The sequence below is a fragment of the Vidua chalybeata genome, chromosome 6 (genome assembly GCF_026979565.1).
Source record: "Vidua chalybeata isolate OUT-0048 chromosome 6, bVidCha1 merged haplotype, whole genome shotgun sequence".
Classification (NCBI taxonomy): domain Eukaryota; kingdom Metazoa; phylum Chordata; class Aves; order Passeriformes; family Viduidae; genus Vidua; species Vidua chalybeata.
The window spans coordinates 10,802,651-10,826,870 of record NC_071535.1 but is presented as its reverse complement, the minus strand read 5'-3'; the positions used below and the strand labels follow the sequence as shown (position 1 = coordinate 10,826,870).

Here is a 24,220-nt window from a genome sequence, read left to right as displayed (position 1 = left end):
ATGGCGGCTCCCGGGGCGGGGGGCGCCGGGGCGCTGCCGCCCCCTCCGCCCGCTGAGGACGAGCCCCCCGGGGCCCACGGGGCACCCCCCGGCGCGGCGGCGGGGCGAGAGGAGGGCGGCGGCAGCGGCGCGGAGCTGCTGGCGGTGACGGAGGAGCTGGTGCAGAGCTTGGCCGCCCTGGAAGCCGGCGGGGGGGCGGCGAGCGGCACCGTGCTGTACCTGCGGGCGGACGGGGGCGCGGCGGAGGGCGCGGGGCTGAGCGCCGGCGAGCAGCGGCGGCTACTGGAGCGGCTGCTGGAGAGTCCGGGACCATCCCCGCCGCCCCGTCCCGCCGCCGCGCCGCTGGCCCCCGCGGAGCTCCGGCGGGTCATCGAGCAAGTGAGCAAGGCCCAGGAGCAGCTGAAGCCGGCGGCGGCCGCCGCGCCCCCGCCGCAGCCCTGCCCCGCGGGCGGCATCATGCAGAACGCCGCCCGGCAGCTTCAGAGCGTGGCCCAGCAGGTCGCCCTGCAGCAGGGCAGGGCCGCGGCGGCCGCCCGCCTCCTCCCGCAGAAGGTAACCCCGGGGTTGGGGGGCAGGGAGGCTGCGGCGCTCCGTTGGTGATGAAAACCACGGCTCCGGCGAGTTTAATCCTTTCTAATAATTTTTTTTTTTCTGTTCTTCTCAGTCACACCTGCTCTCGGGTGTAGACTCCACTCCCATAGCTCAAAGGCACAGCTTTCAATGTGGTTTAGGAAAATCCGTGTTTGAATGTAGCTAATAGCTGCTGTGGTCAGTATTTCGGTCTGACAACACGTGCAGCCAAGAACAGCTTAGAAGAGCTGTTTCGTAGTGGTCAAGTGGTGACGCACAGGAAGTTACTGCATGCCTCTTGCAGGTGATAGTCCCTGGGCTTTCAGCCCACCTTTGGGTGTAGGTTGTGAAGTGATTGATTTGAACTGAAGCAGAAATTTGGATGAGGCAGAGGAACTGTGAGGGAGATGAACAGTAACATCTGATTCTGTGAATCATCACCACAAAGTTTTTGTGAACTGAACACACATTATAACATGTCCTGGACTGAGTATTTGGGCTGTGTCATGTAGCAGACTGTAGTTTTCCTGTGTGTGGGGTTTGCTGAAGGTCATGAATGTGCCTTGGTGAAGGCATTGACTCTGCTATTCCAGACAGGCCTGCTAGCAGGAAACAAAGCTGTAACATGGCCTCAGAGCAAACTTTACATGCTTTACTTGAACCGTAGTCACAGCAGAAAATGTGCAGGAAAACCCGTAGCTTGAAGGAAGGGAATCTGCTTTGATGCATTAAGATGGAAAGTTGATGATGTGCAGCAGTTTCTTCAAGCTTTGCTTTAAGGGAATGTGTGTATTATCTCGATAACTATTGTATTTATTTATTAATACTGTATTTGTGTAATTGCAATTCTTCCTTTTTTTCCACAAAAGCAGCTGGAAGCCATTTGTGTCCAAGTTCAGCCAGGACAGATGAAGGAAACTGAAGGGTCAATGACATCATTGGCACCAATCCAGTCCAAAACTATAACGCTGAGTCAGCCAGTTGGTAGGAAATCTAGCATACCAGGAGTTGGCATTATTAATCCCCAGATAATTAGGATACAGCCTGTTTCAGGAACTGAGCAGCAGCAGCTACTCCTGCACAGTTCTTCTGAGTCTCCGCTTCAGTTGCTTATGCAGAGGCCTTTACCAGCTCATGGATCAGTGTCTGTGGACAAGATTCCCCCATCTAAGATGGTGAATGGACAGAGGGCTACTTGTGCCACAGCATCGGCTTCAAGATCTCCAAATCCTACCATGGCTGCAGCCAGTTCAGCAAGTACACCATGCCTTGAAAAAAAGCAAAAGGATGACAAATTAAAGAAATCCTTGAAGGTGAAAACTCGTTCTGGACGGATTTCACGCCCCCCCAAATACAAAGCTAAAGATTATAAATTTATTAAAATGGAGGATTTGGCTGATGGTCATCAGTCTGATTCTGATGACTACTCTGAGCTGAGTATAGAAGATGATGAAGAAGGAAAGGTGAAGGGAAAGGATGCATTATTCAGTTCTTCAAATTATAATCTGAAACCCAAGACATTTAAATGTCAGACTTGTGAAAAATCTTACATAGGAAAAGGAGGATTAGCAAGACATTATAAACTCAACCCAGACCATGGACAGCTGGAGCCTTCACCTCAGAAAATACCTCTAAATAAGCCTAATGGAAGTATATTTGTGGAAGAGGAAATTATGAGTCCAGCACATTTGGATTCAACTGCTGTCACTTTAAGTCATGAAAAAGCACTAGCTACCAGTCTGGAAGAAACTGTTGATTCAAAGGCTGGAGAACAGGTAAAGTGTTACTTAGAAAACCTGTAAATTGTGTGAAAAGTAGAATGGCAGTTCTATAGCTGCACAGTCTTGTACTGCTCAGAAATATCCACTGATAGACTACATTAGGCAAATTTCCCATTGAAGTCTTTTAAAAATCAAATTGTCTCTTGCAGTGCTGCAGCAAGAGTACTCTTGCACAGACACATGCAACTAAATGTTCACTGAGTGTTCATTTCTTACTGTGTTTCTGACATACAGTTTTCACCTTGTCTGCATAAATGACATTCTTCTCTGCATTTGGATAAGAACACTGTTGTTCAGTTACAGCCTTTAGCATGACAGCAACACATCATCTGTGCTCTCATTTTCTGTTGCTGAAATAATGTCATCACAGAAAAATCTCTTATTTGGAACACAACAGTGAACTGCAGCTTCTCCTAGAGCAGGTTTTCAAAGTGAGGCTTTGAAACCCTGCACACCAAACACTGGTGAAATTTGAGTCTCTGGAGTGGAAGCTGCCTCAGCTGCAAATTTTTTCCTGTGATGTTGTAAACTGGTCACTTCAAAGAAAAGTTTCTCTTTTAATATTGATGTTACTTTTAACATTTTGCAGCAAGAGCTGATGCAGCTGCTGGTTAGAAAAAAGTACTCGTTTAGATGTAGGGGTGTCACATTTGTTACTTGTCTTTGTAATTGTGAAGTTGTTCTCAGGAAAGTGAAAATTTAGAGCAAACAAATCTTCCCTCATCCTCTACACTCAGTTATCATCTCTGGAAAGAGAATTGCAGAATAGTCTGCTCTCTGAATTATTGTAGTTGTTTGATACAGACAGGAAGCCAATCAAGATCCCCATGCTCAACCCCTAATCCTGTGTCAAATTTAGAACTAATTTAGTAATTTAATCCCTGGATAGAACTGACATAAATTTGCCATTTATAGAGCTTTCCTAATCAGTAGAATAGTAGGGAGTTACTGAATGCTGGGATGCAAATTACAGATTATGCAAAGAAGCCTGATGTAACTCAGTACTATTATAAACTAATTTCTTGAAAGATACTGGAACATTTTTAGAAATTCTAGCTTGGAAGGGAAGATGCTTAAGTAAGAAATCACTGCTTTGAACAGTTAAAAATTTCACACCAAAATTATCATTATAACTTAAACATATAAAAAGTACTTAGACTTTCTGTGTGATCTTATAACAAGTGGCTTCCTAGCTGTGTTCCTAGGGAAGACAGGATTTTGAAATGTGGTAACTGGGCAGTACATTTTGGTATTTAATTACTGGGCTTGTCACTGTTCATGGTGTCAGAGTTTTTGTTTTTCTTCTAAAGTCTTCATGCTTTGACGTGGTTTCAATGAAACCCAAATTATCCTGAGTATGGAGTATATTTTACTGCTAATTAAGTTTTATTTCTACAACCTCTTTATCTAAAGAGGATATATTTTACTTCAAAAATATTAAATGTATTTAACCCACTTCAACCACCTCTTTCATTATGTTTATTTAATCTTTTTGTTTTGTATGACATCTTGTGGTTCAAAAATGCTAACTTTGCAAATAATGGCATATATGTGATGCAGAAGTAGCAGTCTTACTAATGTGTTGGATTTATTCCACAACTTTCTTTGCAAGTTATGCTTGTATCCAGCTTTGCAGTTATTTGCTATTTATTGTTTGCATAGGTGACAAACTTAATTCTAAAATTTTCTTCCTCAAAACTGTTTAAAATGGTGAATAAACACTTTTTCTTTTAATTAAGGCATCAGCATCTGAGGAAAGCAGACACTTGCTGGCAGAACAACCAAATGAAAGCAGTTCAGGACACCGGGGACCTGTAACACCAAAAGCACCTGGAAGACCCAAACGACCAAAGAGACGTGGTCGACCCAGGATGGGTGGAAGATCCAGGTGTTCTGGAAGGCTTAGCAGACCTGGTCAGTCCCCTTCAAAGTCACTTAGTAGTGTGTCAGCAGAACACAATGTATTCAGAAGAAAAGCTAGGTTAAAAGAGGTATGGTTCTCTTCTGCAATTACTTCACAAGTATTTTTACCCTGTCCCAACTTCCCCCCCCCACTTTTTTTTTTAGTCACTTGTTTTCAATGAAACATTTTCAAAAAAGATTTTTTTTTTTTTTTTAATATCCTCATATGGACAAGGTGAATGCCTTAGATGGCTTCTAAGATGAAAACATTAAGTTGTCTTTTAAGAAAAAAATACTTCCAACAGAATGCTGGAAAAAAAGGAAAATGGGAACTGGGTTTGGAAAGGGACATCTAACATGTAGATATATTCCTGCTACCCTTTTTCTGGAGAAGGAAAATTACTAGTTACTACTACATATCTCCTCCAACACAGTAAAAGAAATAATAATGAAAATAACCAAAAAACCCCAAAACAAACCCACAAAGAAGGTCTTGGGGGAGGATAGAATGGGGATTAAAATCCAAGTAACACAACTTGTTCTTTGTTTTCTGTATGTTATAGATCTTTATGGCTACTAAAGCTACTGAGGTTGCTGTTCTTTCTCTGAATTGGCAACATTTGTGGGACTGAGTTTTGTCTGTATATGAGTAGTAATTATTCTGAGGTTTTCTAACTTACCCTATTTTGGAGTTAGTTTGCATCTATTCTTAAAGCTGCCTAAACATACAGCATATCTTAAAAAAAAAAAGTAGTGATATTTTATGTTCTGAAAAAGGGGTGCAAAACAGGTGGGCTGCTTTTTCCTAATAATCTCATTTTGGCTTTTGACAGCTAATACAACAATGTGATAATGAAGACTTAATGGAGCTGGCTCTCCCACGTCTTACAAAGCTTGTTACAGTGTATGAATTTCTGTTGATGAAGGTGAGTTTTTACGTAAAAATATAAAATTATTTTAGGGATACTTCCATTGGTAGACATAAAAAGATTGTTTTAGAGACATAATTGAATTTCCAAAATTAATATCATGTAGCATGTAGATGTTCCACACACCACTTCAGTCGTACACAGGCAAAACTCTGGTAGGTCTCAACTCAAAGCCTTGTTTTTTGCTGCCTGGTTCAGTGGCATTTTGAATATTCCAGAGTCTTTTGAGTTGAATGTTTCTATTTTAAAATGTTGAACAGAACAAAACTGACAGATCTTAATTTCATCCTTTTTTAAAGTATAGGGAGGGAGAAACAAGCCCTTTTTCATTCCCCTCTTATTCCTAGGTGGAAAAAGGACACCCAGCCAAAGCTTACTTTCCAGATGTGTACAGGGAGTTTGAAGATTTGCATAACATGGTAAAGAAAATGGCTTATGATCACCTCAGTAATTCTGATTCTGTGAATTGCCAACAGCCTGTTGAAATAAAAGATGCTAAGGTAATAAAGCACTCTGTTTGGAACTGTGATTAGTTGGTTGGTTTGCTTGCTTTATTTTAGATGCCTTGCATTTTTAATTTTCTCTGATAAGCTTTCTCATACAGGTACATTTATTTGAAAACAACAAGACTTTTAATTAGCAAAAATAGACATGATTGTGAAAATTCCAACAACTTACCAAGAAGAAAAAGAAATCCATAATAAAACTACAATTCTAATTTATCTCAGTGGATACAACTAGAGAGATAAGAAACAATTCTAGCAGTGCTGATACCTGCCTTGCATATCTAGGGTAGTATGAAGCTGCATGTTACTGCAAGGTTTATTTAGCATTAACCACTAATTAAAGTACATCCTGATGTTTGATCAGGAAGGGGGGGTGGGGGGTCTATATTTAAAATGAGTGACCTTGATTTAAAGAGGTAAGTAATTTCATTGCAAAATGAGGGCAAACTGAATGCATCTATGCTGTTCAGTCACATTAACAAACGTGAAAGGGGGTGACTACATTAATAAAACTGCAAATATTATTTCAGTGACTCCATTGTTTATGGAGCTGTATCTGGAAAGACAGAGGAAACCTCTTTCTTGCTTCTCTTCTGTGTTCATGTGCATTCTTAATATAGAATGATGCTCTTCAAAAAAGAACAAGACCAAACCAAACCCCAAAAACAACCTAGAATTGAGAAGCTGGATGGTAGCACACCTATGTAAGGATGAAGCACAGGAATGGAATGTGGGGAGGGGGGAGAAGCCTTCACTACGCAGAGATACTCTAAACAGAAGACTGAAATGTTTTTATATGATGGAGAACCTCAATAATCTTTATTAAACACTGCTCTGAGTAACTGTTCCTGGATTCTATATATAACCGTAATTCTTTCAAGTTTGCCTGTCAACAGTCACCTTCAGATGAAGGTCATGTGTCAGTGTGAAGGCTAGTAGAAAACATGGGAGTCTAAATACTTGCTCTGAGCTGAGCTGATTGCCAGGCTAGACATGATGTAGTTCTAGTACAGTTTTAAGAAAACAAATCTGTATTTCAGCATATATGTATTCAGATCTGAAAGGCTAACTTTTACTTTTTTCCTTCTATCTGTTTTTGAAGGTTGCTGAATCTCTAGGAATCACAGAAATACTCAGTGGAGAACAGAAGATGCAAGGTGCAGAGTCTTATTCACAATGTGTAATTAAAATGGTTAGTGAGCAAGTGCCTGTGGACCTACTGGGACAAAAACGGTTAGCTGAGGTATGGAACACCTTTGTGAAAATTAACAATGGAACTAAGACAAATTAAAACTTTTAAAAATACATAATTATTCCTTACAGAAACATGCTGGTATTATCTGAGGCATGTTAAAATAAGGCTTTTGTGGTGTTCAGAAATACTGAAAGTACTCTCTGCTGTGGTATCATAGCAGGGCATATGAACTAGCACACTAAGTATGTGCTTTGGGAAGACACTTGGTAGCATTCAGGACAGAGTATCAAAGACTACAGGTCTTTGATACAGGGACAAAAGAACTTAATTGAGGTGCTGGTTAACTGGGGGCTCCACAGATTCCAGCCTGTGTTAGAGGAAATGGCCTAACCTACAGCAGGTTCAGACACTGGAGAAGTGATTGCTGTGCTAATTGGGTAGAGGGGCATGAAGACAGTTTCTTTCTTTCTGACGAGTCAGTTGATGAGCTTCGGTCTGTTTATAGCTGTAGCAGAGAGCTGTAATTTGTCCCCTTGGGAGTTTTGGCGAAGTGTGAAGGCTGTGTTTAAATCCTTACCTCTTAGGAAGACCTTTAGTGTAAATCCTGTTTTCAAGGATCATCAGTTCACTGCCATGATGTTCCCACAGTTATCTTTTCCAATACTGTCAAGTGTTACAGAGCTGCAGTTAATCATCTCTTGTATTGACAGAGCTCAGGGGAAGAACTCTTGCCACCAGCCAAAAGGACCAAGTTAGAAGACATAACAGAAAATGCCAACAATGCTTATGCCAGTCAAGACGAAATGAAAGAAAGGAGTGGGAATTTGTGTACACTGTTTGAAAAAGATGGTAACCTCTTCAGATTTTCTCCAGTTCTGTCCTGTTTATGGAGGAGCTGAACAAATCTTTGTTCTTCAAGCTACTGTGGTTTTTGTCTTACAGTTTCATCTCTTAGCTTGCTTCCCAGGTCCTTCAAAAGCAGCTGTTTAACTGGAAAGGCCTCATGAGGAGGGAAAAGTTACAGATGATGCAGACAGATGATTAGCAGTAGCTCAATCCTGGATGCATGATAATCAGTGATTGATACTGCTTATGAGCATAGTACTGTCCCCTCTGCTGTGTGCTTCCTGTCTGTCCTATCCCTCTGAGTGCATGACCATTGTGTCAGCTGTGGGAGAGCAGAGGAGGAAGAAGCAGAGTGCACATCCTTCCTCTTGGCCCCAGCCAGCTACAATAGAAGTTACCAGAGCTTGTTGGAACTTGGGGAAATGGAGAACTGGTATAGGCTGTCCTGTACAAATCATTGTAATACATCTTATATTGGAATTGAGGCACCATTTTGCACCAGTCTTCAGGTGGTTGCCTTTCTTTTTATTCATTCTTCATGTTTCATCCTGCTGCCCTTCAGATTAGCAGGGTAGCAGTGAAAGAAAAGTAAATCTCTAGTAAGATACATCTATCAGTATCATCCACTTTGTAAATACCTTGTTTTGGTGTAGCTGTAAGTGCCTTTGCTTTTGCCCTTTGTATGTCTTTTAGTCAATGGTTATTTTTGTTTCCCTCCATTAGATTTTCTTTCTCTGAAAGGCTCTCTGCATGACCATGCTTACTTCTTGCTGCACAAATCATTTTCTTCTGGGCTATAAGTTCTTAAAATTACATTTTGCTTGCATGTACTAGCAGGGTGTTTGCTAGTCAACAGTGCAAAATGTTAAAAATAGTGCTCTCTGCAGTGTTAAGTCTCCTTTTTTGTGCAGTGGTATCTTTCATAACCAAAAAAAAAATCCAAAACCAAACCAACTTACTTGTTCCTTTTGACCTTTAATAATAAAGACTGACAGCTCATACTACTGCAGCTTAGTAGTTATTGTCCAACTACTTTCAGGGTTTGGGACCCTGGTCAGGTCCGGGTCAAGTAACTGCTAGAACACTGCATTTCTTGAGGTTTTTACCTTTTCTGGCACAGGACAAAAGTGCTGCTGGGACTCTTAGCACAGCTAATTAATATGTAGTAACCTGATGACATATGACATCCGAGTCCAGGATGAGCTTGATTAGGAATAGAAATTTAAACAGAAGTTTAAATGCTTCCATCAACTTAAAGTGATGAGGATGAGCAGCTGACAAGTTTGTGCCTGCTAGTCTTTATCTTTTAATGTTACTGGCTGCATGACAGATGGAAGAAAATTGAGTTTGCCTTTCAGCCCGAGTTGTTTTCAGGATGAACAGAAAAATGCTGGCTCTAAGAGTAAGGTCTCTTAATATAGAAATACTTGATAAACTATCACTATTCAGTAATTCCTTAAATATTTTTATAGTGACTTTCTCATTGAAAAGTTCTATGAAAGTCCCGTAAGGTTCTTCAGGTTTGCTAATTTGGGGGAAGCAAAGTAGGGAAGTAGTCTAGCTTTTCCTCCAAAATTATTGCTGAAATACAGGTTTTTTTGGCATGCAATATCAGATTGCCTAACAAAGTAATACTTCTTTCCCCTTTTCAGGTTTTAATCCATTAAATGGAGAAATCCTGCTTTCAGAAGATCGGCATATCACTTGCTGTACAACTGGAAGTACATTACAGACAGCAGAGGAACATAAGTCACTTGCTGATTCAGGAGTTCGAATAGATGGTGAAAATTCAGGTACCTTCTCCCAAACTGTGGGAATGAGCATAGAGTATCCCCAGCCTGCAGGGATACAGGGACCAGACGTGGCAGGTGAAGCATCGCTGCTGCACACTGAAGTGGTGCTGCCTGTGGGAGCAGGCGGCTCGGCTGGGCTGCTTCAGGCACACTTTGTGAGCGGGAGTGCGGCGGGGGGACCAGCAGCTCCTGAACTCCACAGCTCCCTGATGGAGCAGGCAGTGGCCAGGCAGAGCACTGGCCTACCAATGAGTGAAGAAAACGGTCACAGTCCTAAATATCATCAACTGCAAGAAGAAAACCCGAATTTTGCAATTAAAGTACGTTCTGAGCAACTCCATAATGCTGATATGACTGATGAGATACAGGAACTTGAAAAAGCTTTTTCAACAAACGTTGTGCCAATAAACTACCCCCACAGTGCTCAGGCTGAGTCGCACCAGAACGCTGTCCAGGGAGCCTCCCTGTCCGCTCATGGGAACCAGGAAAATGCTTTCAAAAACAAGAGTGAATATTCTAGTGTGACAGAGGAAGCACACGAGCTGGCAAATACAGTTACTGTAGATGAAACTGTAGCTTTTGAGATTTCTGATGAGAGCCATGATTTTTTGTCTCAGGGACACAAACAGATTTTTATTCAGACTTCAGATGGGCTTATCTTGTCTCATCCAGACACTGCTGTTTTGTCTCAGGCGGAAGGCATCGTTATTGTGACTGATTCCAATGGTACGACAATGCACATTCGCACACCCGAAGGGATACCTTTGGAAACAGTGGAAGCACTACTGGCAATGGAAGCAGGTGGCCAAAGTGAAGATATTTTGCTCTCGCAAAGTGAATTGGAGCCATAAATTAGAAAACCCTATAAGCTTTCTTCTGGAAAAGACTGATTATGAAATGTATATTTTTCTAATGTGAATACTGAGATAATTGAAATTTAACTTATTTGTAAACTGTTTCTATGCCCTGTACTTTTTATAACTTATGTTTATATAAATTTAGCAGCATTGCAACCAAAAATTCTAGAATTAACATTGTTCTATTTGCTTTATATGTTGGGGATGGGTGGAAAGTGGAAATCTCGTCAACCCTAAAACTTGCACTGTTTCCTTTTGTTACGTAATTCCTTTTCTCTCTAGCCATCTAAAAATGCAGTAAGTTGTACTGCTGTTCAGCAGTGATGTGCTGTGTACTGGCAAGCTGTATATGGGTAAAATAAAAGCTATATTAAAAATGTGCATTTTCTGTGCCACTGAGATGACAAAACACTGTTATTGCGCTTTTTAAAAGCTATCTTGAATATTCATTAGCATCTAGACTTGATGCACGTAAATCTGCCTGGAAAAATGAGAAGGTTTAAGTATAATCCACAAACTTGTGCATTCTGGGAACAATGTGACAGCCTAGCTGATCCTTACTGAAATAAGCATTCACTGAGTTGAGACAAAAATAGCCTCAAACAAGATCTGATTTGTACTGAACAGTTGGAAATGTATTTAAGTGGCTTGTCTAATGTTCAGCCACACCTTTAAAAATTGCTGTTACGTAGACATAAATGGGAAGGTGCACAAGTAGTGATCTAATTTTCCTTAATGAGGTACCAAATTCATTTTTTGCTTTAGTCTGTCATGGCCTATTTTTGTTAGAGTGGTATTATACTTTTTTTTTTTCCCTTTCAGATGATGCATCCTTTATGAGTTCTACACTTCAACCTTTCCAGTAACTCCATGCTGCCTTGTACTGTTTAATCATAATACAAAGGGACTCTAGGCAGGGAGAAAACTTGGCAAATTACTTGAATTTTTGTCATACTTCCAATATGATCCTTGGATCAGATTAAATTTTTGTGGAGACCTCCTATCAGCATCTTGTCCAAGGCACTGTCTTTTCTTTCAATAAGTTTAGCAGGTGAAAAAGAACCGCATTAAATGAGCAGACATTACTGAAAAGTGGTAATGTATCCTTAAAATGTCAGTGTCACCTCATTGCTGAATAGATGCAACTACTGGGACAATCAGACAAATCTACCAAGGACAGGAGAATTGTTCTTAAATTGAGTATGAACACTGATTTTTTTTTTAAGGTATTGTTACCACTAAGAAAAACACTAAAATTGAATCTAAACAGAAGACAATTTACAGATTAAATAAACTGCTCTACTAAAACAAAACCTTCAAACATAGTTGGGTTAGGCTTTTTTGTTTGGTGGTTTTTTTCTTTGTTGCATAAGTAGAAGATAAATTTGATTATCCAAAATGTTGTCTTTCATGAGTAGTTGTGAAAGGTACTGTACATTAATGAGTTATGAATTACTATTTGTTTTGGGTTTTTTCCCCTCTTTTTTTAGGAGGTGGTAATTGCCAGAGGATACAGACCTACCTTGTAAGTCAAGGTAGCATACAAAGTGAAGTTCTGCTGGTCTTTCAAAGTCTTTCATTGCAGTGAGCAATTCTTTATGATAGTCTTTTGTACTGACTGTCTAATAATTATATTTGAGGGCTGCAAATATAACAATCAACTGCTTAGAGCTAGAATGACAAAACATCTCTGCAATGATTTTGCAGTAATCTTCCAATGCCCAACAACAGTCAATAAGCAGGAGGGTCTGTGAATATGAAGACCCCTTCCTGAAGAGCTTTTTTCCTCTTAAGAAATGAGAACAAACCACAATTTCCACCTGTGGAGAAAATGAAAACTTGCTTCAATTTTGCCTTCCCTATCAATTTGCACATGCTGGGAAATACAATACACCTACTCTCATCTTAAAAGAACAGTTCTATATGTGAATCAATCTTTTCTCCTTGGAAAATAGTTTTGAAGTACTGAGATGTTTCCATAGTGACACAGGTCTGGCCCAACACAGATGAATTAAGGTGGCTGTTAAACTAAGTGGAACACTTCCACTGAAAAAATAGCAAAACCCAGCAAAGCTGTTCCTAGCTTTATCCTCCTTGAGCTATAGCAGAATTTCTTTTTAGATGCTGGAATTGTGGGCTAAGAATAGAACTCTTATTAGCTGCCAGAAACAACCTCATTGTTCAACAGAACAACTTTTCAATTCTTGTCTGTCTGTCTTGCTACTGCAGGAAACTGATGTATTTCCCTTACTAAACTTACAAGGTTTCAGCTTGGGGCTAATTAGGTAAGTGACCCTGCTTTTCCTATCAGTACAGAGGACAGACACACCTTCAAACCAAAACCACATTGACACCAGTACCAGTAACCCAAGGAAAAACTCACTGAGCCCTGTGACAGGGAGCAAACAAGATGGGGTCCAGCCTTGACTAAAGCAGGTTTTGTTTTATTTGCAGATGCTTTCATGGAACATCTCTTACCAAAAAAAAAAAAAAAAAAAAGTTAAAATTAATTAAAAGGGACAAGACCTTATTATATAATGACTGTAGAATGCTGAGTTGTACTAAACCTTCCCTGGGTGCTGGTTCAGGCTTGGATCACTCTTTGAGGGTAATGTACCCAACAACACCAGAATCAAAACCAAACCAGAATTTACACTATTGTCTGCAACAGCATTTCAAAATCACATACCAAACTATGTGGATCCTTCTGGATTCTTCTTTTTGTGCTTTCCTTTCCTCTACTTATAAATCAAGTACAAAAACATTTGCCCTGTTAATTAATGAAAAAAAAAAAAAAAACCAAAACAAAACACAGAAGACCAAGAAGTGCTGAATTTCTGTGGCAAAAGGGACTGTGTAGGTATTTTAGGCTGTCCAGACTTGGGAGGAAGTAACATTTTTTGCTGTAGATTCTACTTGCATTGAATCCCCCAGACTACTAAGCAGTGCTTACCTCTTTCTGACTATAGAGGACTTAGCCTCCTACGTGTAGCCTCTGTTTTGGCCTTAAAATAGATAAAAACAACCAAAACTAGATTGTCCCACACAGAAAAATGAGCATCAACTGAGACAAAGTAAGGAATATGAATATGAGAAAAATACTTTTAATAAGTTTTACAAAAAATCAACTTACTTGGTAAGCCTTGCAATATGCCAGTTCAGTTTCATCTAAGCATCACTAGAAGCCAGCCATGTACCTTTGGACTCTAGCACTCCCTGTGTCCTGTTTCCAGCAGCATGGCTTCGAGCAGCAGCATGCTGCTGTTCTCAATGTAAGGCTGGTACAGCCACGATGATAAATACACCATCATCAGATCCTGGTCAGCACAATGAGCAATGTCTTGTACAATTGTCTGCTTGAGTTGTAGCTCCTTCTTGTACATTTCAGACAGCTTCAGAGAAACCTCATCTGAAATGGATTGAAAAACCAAGCACATTGACCAGAACATTTCAGCAATTCTCTAAAAGCTAAATTATACTTGTAATACATGGATCATAAAAAAACCCTACCTTACATAAGCTATTCCCCAAATTTAGCCATCTTTTTTTTTTTTTTACAGCATTAATGATGTTTTTACATTAGAATATAAAATGCTAAACAATTTCCTCAGCTTTGGGATGTATTTTACATGCTGCTGATTTTGACATGAGTCTGCATTAAATCATAGAATAAGCAATGGTATTGGTCTCAGGACCCACTGTAAAATTATCAGTTACAGCTATTCCTCAAATAACTGAAATTTGATTTTAAAATTTGGTAATGCTATCCTGCAATACAAGCTTCACATTTTAGAGTCGCTCTTGATTTTAGCTAATCTTAAGGATGCCCTCACATGCTGTGAAGCACTTCAGTAATGCATGATCACCAATAAGTAATACCAACAGTGAAAAACAACAGTAAAAAAAACCCCAACAGACCAAAATCAAAGCATTTATTGTTAAAACTGTTACTAGTTATGTTAGTAAAACTGGTAGGGGGGTTAAAATGCATCTGTAATCTTTCACTGTTTGAATTCCTAAAAAATTACTACACAAAGTATTTTGTGCTTCTAACTTAGCCTGAACTATCACTGCCTTCAGAAGGATTTAGTCTTTCATGGAGTAGACAGCATCACTAAATGATTCAGTCACAATGGGTGTTTTGACAGCAGTTGTCTTTGTCATTCTTATTCTTTTAAGCTGGCAGAAACTAATACATTAAGATTTCTGCTAAACTGTAGTAGTGAATTAAGAGGCAGAGGTATGATTTTCACAAAGAAGGAAGTTGGTTTGCATGCAATCAGGCTTCTCTTGAGTTCAGACAGTTTAAAACTGGGGTAATACCAGTTGGGAGGCAGTACCTTTTGCCATCAAGTGAACACTAAAAGAATTAATATTAACATAGAAGGGTAACATTTCTTTACTTGTCTTGATTGACACTGAGATCAGAGGTATTTTTCTTTGGCTGCTTGAGAATTAACCGATGTATAGCTTGCTCTTTGTATTCAAGGATTTAATTCCGATGTCAAGTAACAAGTCAAGTAGTTAAGCCTGCAGCTTAACATCAGCAAGTTGCAAATTCATCTCTGCCTGCAGAGGATGTGGCTGTTGCAGCTTGGACACTGTAAGCTGCTGACAAATTTAGTTCTATGCTGTAATTGTTGCATGTCAGACAATGCTTGGCAGTCATCAGCAGTAACCCTAAACCAAGTGATGCATTCATGTGTTTATTGATTAGTCAATTGTAAAGGAGACAGCACTCTCTCCCTCTCAGGCAAGACATCCAGATAAAAGGGCTTATTTTTCAGTCATAAATTAGATGACACAATGTAATTAGCTAAGCTAATCAATATTTTACTTACAGAAGTATGGTGTGGGCCATGTATGAAAGAAGGGAGCCTTGCAATTCCCAGCTCTGTGGTGGTATGTTTCCAAGTCACAGATTGCTTTAGTAGTTGAAGTAAGCTTTTCCATTTTCAGTTGTATTTTTGTCTGAAAATGATGAACGTGGAATGTTAATGAGTATCTCAGGAACATTAGGCTACTATAATCTTAAGCATTTTTTGAAAAAAACACTATTTAGGAAGGCTATTTAATACTGACATTTCTAACTCACATTTTTTTAACTCCAGACAGGAATCAATATAAAGACTTAATATGAAATTTTGGAACACTGCAGATATGACTGTTTTGGACATTCTTTTGTTTCCCACATGTAGAAATATACTAAAGCCTTCTCATTTTTTCACCTCCCTAGCTTTTCCTATAGCAATTTAGCACTGGGGAAAAACATCACACTGCTATAGCACAAGCCCTATCAAGATATTTTCGTACATTACCATATCAAGATGACTTTTATTTCAAAAGATCAGCAGCAGGTGAGGAAAGCAGCTCAAGCTACTACTGACAATATATCTAGGGTGATCTAACAGCTTGCTTCAAAAAATAGGTCACTCCATCCACTTCCTTCATGTTCATCTGGCTCTGTGCATTTGGGTATGAATATTTACACCAAAATGAGCTTGCAGGCAGTATCTTTACATCAAGCAGCTAAACCACAGATACATCTCTGAACCTGTAAGTTCATATGAACTCCTAAGGAATGAAAAATAAATTAGGTCATAGTAGCTATATTTAGTATCCAACCTAACACTGACTGCTTAGACTCCTGTTCCTCAGAAAGAGTAAAAACTTTCATCAATGCATTTGTAGTCTGAATACAGGAGTCCATCAAGGAAAAAAAAAATCCCCAAACGTTTTTCCCAGAGAAAAAAATCTGAGGGAAATCTAGCCAGTTTCCTGCTTTTTCTAAATACTGGAGATCTGTATCCTGTCTATATTAAAAAAATAGATCTACCATCCTTTTAATGGGCATCCACTTTGGAAAAAGGCTGTAAAAGTTATTTTTAATAACAACTTTAAATTACAGTATCTGGCAGAAAAAATTTGTTTGCTTCCTGTTAAACTGACAGGTGACATTAATTCCTAGCAAGGTATCCAGGAAAAAACATTGGGTTACATAATTATCTTACTCCACTCTCCAGAGAAGGAGATCTGCACAGCAAATACAGGTAGGCAAGGTGGGCAGGCTAAAAATATGACTGCATTATGATCAAAGACAGCTGCAAGGATATGATGGCAGGTAAAGCACTGCTTTATGCTTTGCTGTTTCTTTTGTTCTAAACAGAGGGAATATCCAGGATGAGAAACAGAAAACAGGTGCACCTTCGGAATGCATTCTTTGTACGATTTGTTTCCACATCACTTTATAAAGGGGGGAGTAGAACTATAAGGTGACAGAAGATGTAAAACCAACTTTGAAATTTACCAATCAATCAAATAAATGCTGCACTCTGGATTTATAGTTAATTAGGTTTGAAGCCAAAGAATTATGAATTAAAAATCCCAATTTTCTGCCTACAATAAATACTTCAGGACATTTCCTTGTTACTTGAGCACACTTGGAATTGATTCATATAGACTAAGTCTGAAAAATGAGTATTACCATATGCTTTAACGTCTCAAGTAATTCTACACAGCAATTGTCCAGCTCTTCATTGTATTTTGGGGTTGGCTTTTCAGGTTCTATGGCACTGTTATCACATGCTATCTCCAGTTTGTTGTCTTGAAATCTAAAATAGAAACATGAGGCAGCATAAACAACTACATACAGGTTTACTTGAGCAGTGTAGATTTAAAATCCTTGTGGTCTGATTCTACAAAACCTCTCACTCACAGGCTGTTCATGAGAATTCCTACATAAAAATAGCAAAAAGCATAGCTGGCCATGTGGGCAAATGGGGCTAGTACCACAATCTTCAGAGAAAAACAGAACTACCTCTACCTTAGAACACGTTCTTGAAAAAATCATTTGCAGGTGTTAAGATCTTAACACTTTTCCTCTCTTTACTTTGCCCCTGTGCTGGAGGTTGTTCTCTCATCGTGAACAAGGTATGCCCAGGCTTCAGCTGCTCCACAGGACAATCTGGTGCCTCACCACAAACTCACCTTTTTGCAAATTTAAGCCAAGACATTTATCTGTGACCCCAGAGCAGCCAATGTGCAGACACCTGCCCTGCCTGGCAGACCTTCCCACACCAGCTCTAAACTTAGACTGGCGAGAGAGAGCTGCTAAAGAGCAAAAGCAACATCTAGCACCATTACAGCAAAATATTCCTCAGCTTGTACCTGTCAGAACCCTGTCAGACAAACCCTCTTCAACTGTCAGGAATCTGGAGAAGCTGCTCACAGCCCTGTTAATTAAGGTTTTTCATTCTAGCATGAAAATAAAAGCTCTACCAAAGTTGGGGTTTTTTTCAGTTTTTCTGTGGGCTTTTTTTATCGTGGTTGTGGTTTGGTATTTTTGTTGATCCTTTGTTGGTTTTGTTTTAAATGATCACTGTTAAAACTTTTTGTCTGCATCAATCACTGATTCTTTCTTAAAATCTTCTGAACTTTTGACTTGAGTTTTTTACGCCTCACTGTAGAACATGCAAAAGAATAAGGGAACTCACATGGGCTGAGATTTATAGAATTAGATTTTAACTTGGTACATTATGTCAGTATTTAAAATATGTTACATTTGACTATGTAAAATAAACATTTCCCATTTCTTGCAAATATCATTACTGTATGAGACATTATTTGAATGTAAATAGTTTATGTAACCAAAAAATTGCAACTGCTGAGTTTGATCTAAGAGCTAGCTTATCCACTGTGACATGTTCTTTTCCCATCTCCCCAAAGAACTTTCTAATGAAGAAAGCAGATTAATCTCTCAATAAAAGCAATCTTTATGCTATCTTTATTCGTGTGTATTAGCATACTTACTGCTCACTGATCCTCATGTTGACTATTTTGTTTGCTGTAGTAAATCCATTATCATTCAGTCTCTCCCATTTCATCATTAAATTATGCCAGTCTGCTGCATTATCTTTAATTTTTCTTGCACTGACAGATAAAACAGGCCTTCTTGGAGTACTATCAGGAGGACTTTTTGCTGTATGAGAAAATAAAGATATTGAAGCCATTTAAAGCATACAGAAACAAATCAGTGTCCACCAGCTATTTGTGTGAAGGATTTCCTTGCTTTACTGGTAAATATTGATTAAAGTAAAATGGAATTTACATTAACTGTCTTCAATCATGAAATCTAATTCCTCATCTATTGCTATTTGCAAGAAAACCATGTTATTAAACAAGTGCAAGCACATTCTGAGATGTGCAGTTGCAGCACGGACAGCAGTGCTTTGTAGTGCTGGCAGATCTAGCAGTCTTCTGACATCAAATGACAGACAGATGCTAATGCAGCGTACAACAGAGAGAAATCACGGCAGCGATTACTGTGCATGCATGCAGTGCTCATGCCATGAATGTCAGAATTAATTCACAGCAACATGTGAGCAGCAGGAGTTTGGGGAAAGGCTGGGTCCTGCTGAAGGTGGTGGGTGCTTTATTGCTGAGCACAAAGCCCTCATCTCCTGGTGTCTCCTTGGCGGGCAGACAGCTGTAAGAACCCGCTGCACTTCCTCTGATCACACAAAGCAGCCCCACCTTTGCACCTCAGGCCCTGCCCTGGCAGCCAAAGCAGGGCTCAAAGCCAAGCCAAATGCCCTGCCTGAATGTTAGCTAGCTTCAAATGTTATCCACAGAGATGCCTGAAAAGAGTTCATCACATCCAAAGATATAAAGTCCACACAAAATCATAGAATGGGTCAGGTTGGGAGGGGCCCCAGTGGGTCAGCTGGTCCAACCTCCCTGCTCCAGCAGGGCCGTGCCAGAGCACATGGCACAGGACTGCGTCCGGACGGTTCTCCTGTGATATCCGGATATCTCCAGTGAAGGAGACTCCACAACCTCTGGCTCATCTATTTCAGGGCTCGGTCACTGCACAGTGACGAAGTTCTTCCTCATGTTCAGGTAGAACTTCCTGTGCATCAGTTTCTGCCCATTGCCTCTTGTCTTGTTATTTTGCACCACCGAGAAGAGCCTGGCTCAATTCTCTTGACACCCACCCTTTAGATATTTATACAGAGACGCGGTAAAACACATGGGGGCCCCCCGTTCTACCGAGGCACGAGCGAGGTGCTACACACGTTGCACACCGGGGTGTGACAGTACCAGCCCGGCGGGCTGGCAGAGCACCACGGGCACTTTAAACCTCATTAGTTTGCTGAGAAAACGCCAGGACCCCGCCTCTGGCTGCTCCCTGCTACTCCCGCGTTCGCTCCCTCCGGCTCCCCCCTCACTCACCCGCCATGGCGCCCCCGCCGCCCCGCGGAAGTTCGCTCACGTCCGGCCCCGCCCAGCCCGGCCCCCGAGCGGCGCAGGCACCGGGGTCGCCGCCGCTCCGCCGCCTCGGGGCTCGGTGACGCCGCTCCCTGCCGCCCTCCCTGAGCCGCAGCCCGCGCCCCGGAGCGGTGAGTGCAGCCGCGTCCCCGTGGAGCCGGGGGGGACCGCTCAGGGCTGGCCCGGTCCCGCTCCCCTCCCCGGGCGCCGCCAGCGGGGCCTGCCGCGGGCGCCTGTTGCGGGCGGCGCTCCCGGCCGGCTCCCAGGGCGCGGGCAGCGCTCGGTGAGGGGGCTCGGGGCGGGCTCCGGCGGGGCTCGGCGGCTGTTTCCTGGAGGGGCTGCGTCGCCCTCCCCTTGCTGGGGCTCTGTGTCTGGGCGGTAAATCCGGCATAAGCCGAGGTAAAGCCGGTGGGAAGGCGAGGCAGCCCCGTGGGTGTCCGGCCGGGAGCCGCTGGCTCTGCCCTTCTCTGGCAGGGCTGCAGCCACACAGGTGCGAGAAGGCACCTGTGGGGAAGGAGCGGTTTGAAACATCTGAGTATGTTTCAATAGAATATGTTCAAGAAATGCATTCGGGGGGGGGGGGGGGTTAAGACAAGGGGGAGTAGCTTCACTGTGAAAGAAGGGCAGGTTTATGTTAGATAATAGGAATAAATTCTTGGCTGTGACGGTAGCAAGGTGCTAAAACAGAATGCCCAGGTACGCTGTGGGTACTCCATCCTTGGAAGCATTCATGGTGAGCTTGGATGGAGCTCAGAGTAACCTGGGCTAGTGGAAGGCGTCTCTGCCCATGGCAGGAGGGTTGGAACTGGATGGTCTTTAGAGTCTCTTCTAACCCAAACCATTCTAGGATTCTCTGAAATTTTTGTAGGGTGTCACAAGACCATCAGCTGAATTTTCCCATCTCTATAAGGATGTGCAGTGACTGTAGGATCCCCTTTTCTACCCTTTCCACATTCTTCATCTAGATTTTTTCTTTTTTGTTTTTGTTTTGTTATTTATTTTTTATTAGGTCACAGAGGAAAAAAAACAAACATCATTTGAGCCATGTTATAAATGACAAATGTAGTTATTGTTTTTTGCATTTATGTATTAGCTTTTGGAAGTTATTATTGATCACAAAGATTCTGATATATTACAATTTTAATTCCTTTTAACTACTTTTTTGGTATACTATAACCTGTCAATTTTTGTATGTACTGTATATCTTATGTAAATAATAGTGTGATAAATATATATGTATCTTAGGCTTTAGCATAATATTAAAATAAAAACTATATAATGTTAAAATGCTTTTATTTGTGTAACTAGCTCAGATAATGGTGTGAAATAGCTATGTTGTTTCTCACATTTGTGGACCATCTTATCTGAATGATAACAGTGACAAGAACCAGGATACCAAGAGAAAAAATTTACTACTGACTCTCTGGTTATTAGGAAGTGTCAAAACAACAGAATGAAGCCTCAAGAAGAAATAAAATATGTTGATTTAATCTACAAGATGGCATGCAGATAAGTTAAAGATTAAAACCAAGCAAAAGAGTTCCTAGAACGTGTAAACTCACAGGAATGTTTGAACATGTGCAAACTCTTATGAATATGAATGTATCCCCTGTAATGTAACAGTATATAAGAACATTGTTTAAGCTAACAGTGTGTTTTTGGCATATTGCTAAACACCCCAGTGCTGGGTATTGTCCCTTTTATCCCTTATTAAACTTCTAAAATTTCACAGAGTGAGCTCTGTTTCTCACAAGCCAAAAATGCAACGTTTCGTGAATTGTGTAAAGCCAAGTGTGTGTTAATCAGGTAACCATGACCTGTGTGCAGGACACATGAAGCACAGCTCCTTTGGCAGGGTTGTGTTTGTGTTCTTTCTCTGCAGCATTCTGCTGTGAAAAGCTCTGGAGTTGTGACAGTGGGGTAGCCTGCTCTGGGGCTGAATGTGTGAGAAGTATTAGAAAAGAAAACTGCTTTCCTCTTTAGTTGGCAGGATCTACCTGAGAACAGAGACTGTTGCATTTACCTGTAGTCATATGGGAGTTTGTCTGTGCTCTGAAGAGCTTAAATGTAAGTTTTAATGTCAAAGATGTAAAAAAAAAAAAAAATGGAGCTGTTGTCCCTCTAGTACAAACAGGACACTTGGGCTCAGAGTGATGGAGTGACAACTTTAGTTTCCTGCAGTCTGTCTGTGGCATATCCTGGCACTGAACCTTTGGGCACTGCCTCTCTGCTGAACCACAGGATTATCTCTCACTTCAGTTGCCTCTGTTAGGCAGCACTGAGCCTTATTACAGTTTCTAAGACCAGGAAAAAAAAAATAAAGAAAGCTACTTTTCAAAGCATGGCCTTGAATGCAGTATTTAATACCTTGCAAAGTCTGAGAGTTGAGAAGGAAGGACTCTGGTGATTGTTTTTGATGTGATATTTTTGTCCACTTTATCTGCAGGACAGCTGTTTAGCACAAGCTGATTTGCCCTATACGACTGTTACATACTGCAGAATAACTGTGGCTGACACAGACTGAGCACATGCATCCAGTTCCAAAATCTGCCTGGGAAAATAGATTATATCTGCTGTTTGCCTTTGATTAATGAGGTAGGAAAAACAGATAACAATTAATCCTAAAGCTGTTACAGACTACATGTGATACACAGCTGTCGTTAGAGGGATATCAAAGACTTTAGGCTCAAAAGCAGAGAATTGTGGTATTTGTGCAGATGTTTTGAATGTATAGGCCATATGGGAGATGTTCTAGTCCTTTATACATTTGGTTAGTGTAGTTAAAATTACCTAATATTAGTAGTATTTTTAATAAAAGTATGGTTTTGAGTTATCACTTATATGTTTTTACACAATCCGTAGAAGTGTTTTGTTAGTCTGTAAACAGCTCAAGATGAAACTAATTTGTGTGCAATGTCAAGAAATTATAGTTCATGGATAAATTTTTCCCTTTTTTTGTTTGTACAGATTGAACGGGTTATAGAGAACAAAATCTTGTTTTTTTTGACTACTTTGCCATCAGAGATTGTATATAAATTTTACAAAGAGTGAGAGCCCTTACCTATCAGCAGAGTTTTAAAATTTAACTTAGTGTGTGACAAGAAATAATTCCTCCCATGTGTTTTTGTGGATGGGAAGAAAAAACCCTGTCAAACTTTCCTTTTTTCTGTTTTTAAAAATTAAATGTAAACTTCCAAAATATGCATCAGGTAGCAGATAGGGTTATTGTAGAGGAATGAGGAAAAGTCTTTTTCTGGATAATAAAAATTTGCATATTTCCATAGCTGGTAATCAGTTATCAGTTTTAATGGTTTAGTTGAGCTGGAAGAATAAGTGGGGGAGACTGAAAAAGAGGATGAATTTTGAGGGCTTGGAAGGTCCTCTGGTAACTGAGGAGTGTGAGATGGTTCCAACTACAAGAGCAGCTTTGGATGCTGACAGATGTAAATTGCAAGAGTCACAAAGGGGATTTAAAAACCAAAACATGTGGAATTCATGAGGCAGTAGTTGGGCAGTGGTAGAAGTTGAGATTCGACAGAAGATTAGAAAATGTGAGACTCAGGACAAAGACTGAAGTTTATTTGAGAAAAGAAAAAAAGACTACTGACTAGTAAAATTACTGAAGTGACAAACCAGCACATTTGGAACAGCAGATGAGACTTTAACAGTGGATTCTTTTTATATTTAGTTGACTGTAGATGGAAAGCAGTAAATGCTGAAGGAAGGGGTAGGAGACTTAAAACATAAGATAGAAAAGCAATGGTTTGTGAAAATATTGTGCAAGTGTCATGATGTGCTAAGGTTATCTGTTAACTTAGTAAACATCTCTGAAAGGAACTCTTCATTCAAAAATGTTTGGACACATGTATCAGCTGGTCTTTATGATATTTCATTAAATACATCATGACAGGTTGTAAACATTGGAGGACAGTGAAATTAATTTCTAAACTCTAGCAGACAGTAAAATTTACCACAATTAGGAACTTCTAAGAATTGTAGTTCTAGTGTGGTTATTGGCAGTTTTTGTAGCAGATAAAATATAAGCCAAATAACCAGTCTTTATTCTTGTGGTCTTGTCTATGACATGCATGGGCAGTGTCATGCAAACACTCCCTTTGGCCTTAGTGCAGTTTTATGTTGACAGCAAGTGTTGCAGGGCCCAAAGTGTATGTGCTGAATGCTTTTGCACAACAACTGAAATAGTTGGAAAACTGAGGCACCAGAGCTATTCACAGTAATGGAGATACTAAACTAGAACAGCTTTTTTTTTCCTAGTTTAATTGATACACACTGCAAGCAATGTATGAAGCTGCCAAACAAAAAATATTTCCATCCTTAGAGATTTAAAAACTAGGCACAATAGAATATATCACAAATTGCAGTAGGAGTACTTGGCAGAATAATTGTGAGCATACAGAAGCATTTCTAACTTCAATTGGCAGACTTCTTTTTTTTTTTTAATTTCTCTAAGGAAGTTCTAGCTCTGCTGAAGATAAAGAAAATCTTCAGTGTTAAGATCTTAAACAGCCATAAAAAACTTTCCTGTCTACAGATATCCAAAATTCTTGTCTTGG

The 24,220-nt window shown here is 40.4% G+C and overlaps 3 protein-coding genes across 8 annotated transcripts in view; 2 read left to right on the top strand and 1 right to left on the bottom strand.

The window, feature by feature from the left end:
* On the top strand, positions 1 to 10,760 carry ZNF839 (zinc finger protein 839). 2 transcript variants are annotated; one of them, XM_053945776.1, is made up of 8 exons: positions 1 to 552; positions 1,440 to 2,345; positions 4,091 to 4,342; positions 5,087 to 5,179; positions 5,530 to 5,682; positions 6,791 to 6,931; positions 7,594 to 7,732; positions 9,382 to 10,760. In XM_053945776.1, the coding sequence occupies exons 1-8, from the start codon at positions 1 to 3 to the stop codon at positions 10,371 to 10,373; spliced, it is 3,228 nt and encodes a 1,075-aa protein (XP_053801751.1). In that variant the 3' UTR covers positions 10,374 to 10,760. The 2 variants fall into 2 exon arrangements, with proteins under 2 accessions (XP_053801751.1, XP_053801752.1); XM_053945777.1 differs by having other exon boundaries at positions 385 to 552; positions 1,443 to 2,345.
* On the bottom strand, positions 1,756 to 19,677 carry CINP (cyclin dependent kinase 2 interacting protein). Of its 2 annotated transcripts, XR_008431487.1 has the most exons (6): positions 19,373 to 19,433; positions 18,189 to 18,357; positions 16,864 to 16,990; positions 15,221 to 15,350; positions 13,513 to 13,788; positions 1,756 to 1,838 (listed from the first exon to the last, which is right to left on the bottom strand). XR_008431487.1 is itself a non-coding variant. In XM_053945779.1 (5 exons), the coding sequence occupies exons 1-5, from the start codon at positions 19,615 to 19,617 to the stop codon at positions 13,586 to 13,588; spliced, it is 636 nt and encodes a 211-aa protein (XP_053801754.1). In that variant the 5' UTR covers positions 19,618 to 19,677; the 3' UTR covers positions 13,455 to 13,585. The 2 variants fall into 2 exon arrangements, 1 of the variants encoding a protein (XP_053801754.1); XM_053945779.1 differs by lacking the exons at positions 1,756 to 1,838; positions 19,373 to 19,433 and adding an exon at positions 19,611 to 19,677 and having other exon boundaries at positions 13,455 to 13,788.
* Positions 19,678 to 19,683: 6 nt separating this feature from the next.
* The window catches only part of TECPR2 (tectonin beta-propeller repeat containing 2), a 42,966-nt gene continuing 38,429 nt past the window's right edge, over positions 19,684 to 24,220 (top strand). For 3 of the 4 annotated variants that reach the window (XM_053945775.1, XM_053945773.1, XM_053945774.1), the window contains exons 1-2: positions 19,684 to 19,777; positions 22,093 to 22,241. The gene's annotated coding sequence lies outside the window, so the exon portion shown is untranslated. The remainder of the gene's footprint in view (positions 19,778 to 22,092; positions 22,242 to 24,220) is intronic. The other variant, XM_053945772.1, reaches the window with a different exon arrangement.

Bases quoted from the DNA above. Each gene is read 5' to 3' on its own strand.
- ZNF839 (XM_053945776.1), top strand. From the start codon at position 1: ATGGCGGCTCCCGGGGCGGGGGGCGCCGGGGCGCTGCCGCCCCCTCCG. The intron at 6,932-7,593 runs GTATGGAACACC...TTGTATTGACAG, and splicing joins GACAAAAACGGTTAGCTGAG to AGCTCAGGGGAAGAACTCTT. The intron at 7,733-9,381 runs GTAACCTCTTCA...TCCCCTTTTCAG, and splicing joins TACACTGTTTGAAAAAGATG to GTTTTAATCCATTAAATGGA.
- CINP (XM_053945779.1), bottom strand. The intron at 16,991-18,188 runs GTAAGTATGCTA...TTTCTATTTTAG, and splicing joins AACATGAGGATCAGTGAGCA to ATTTCAAGACAACAAACTGG. The intron at 13,789-15,220 runs GTAAGTAAAATA...AATCCATTTCAG, and splicing joins ATGGCCCACACCATACTTCT to ATGAGGTTTCTCTGAAGCTG.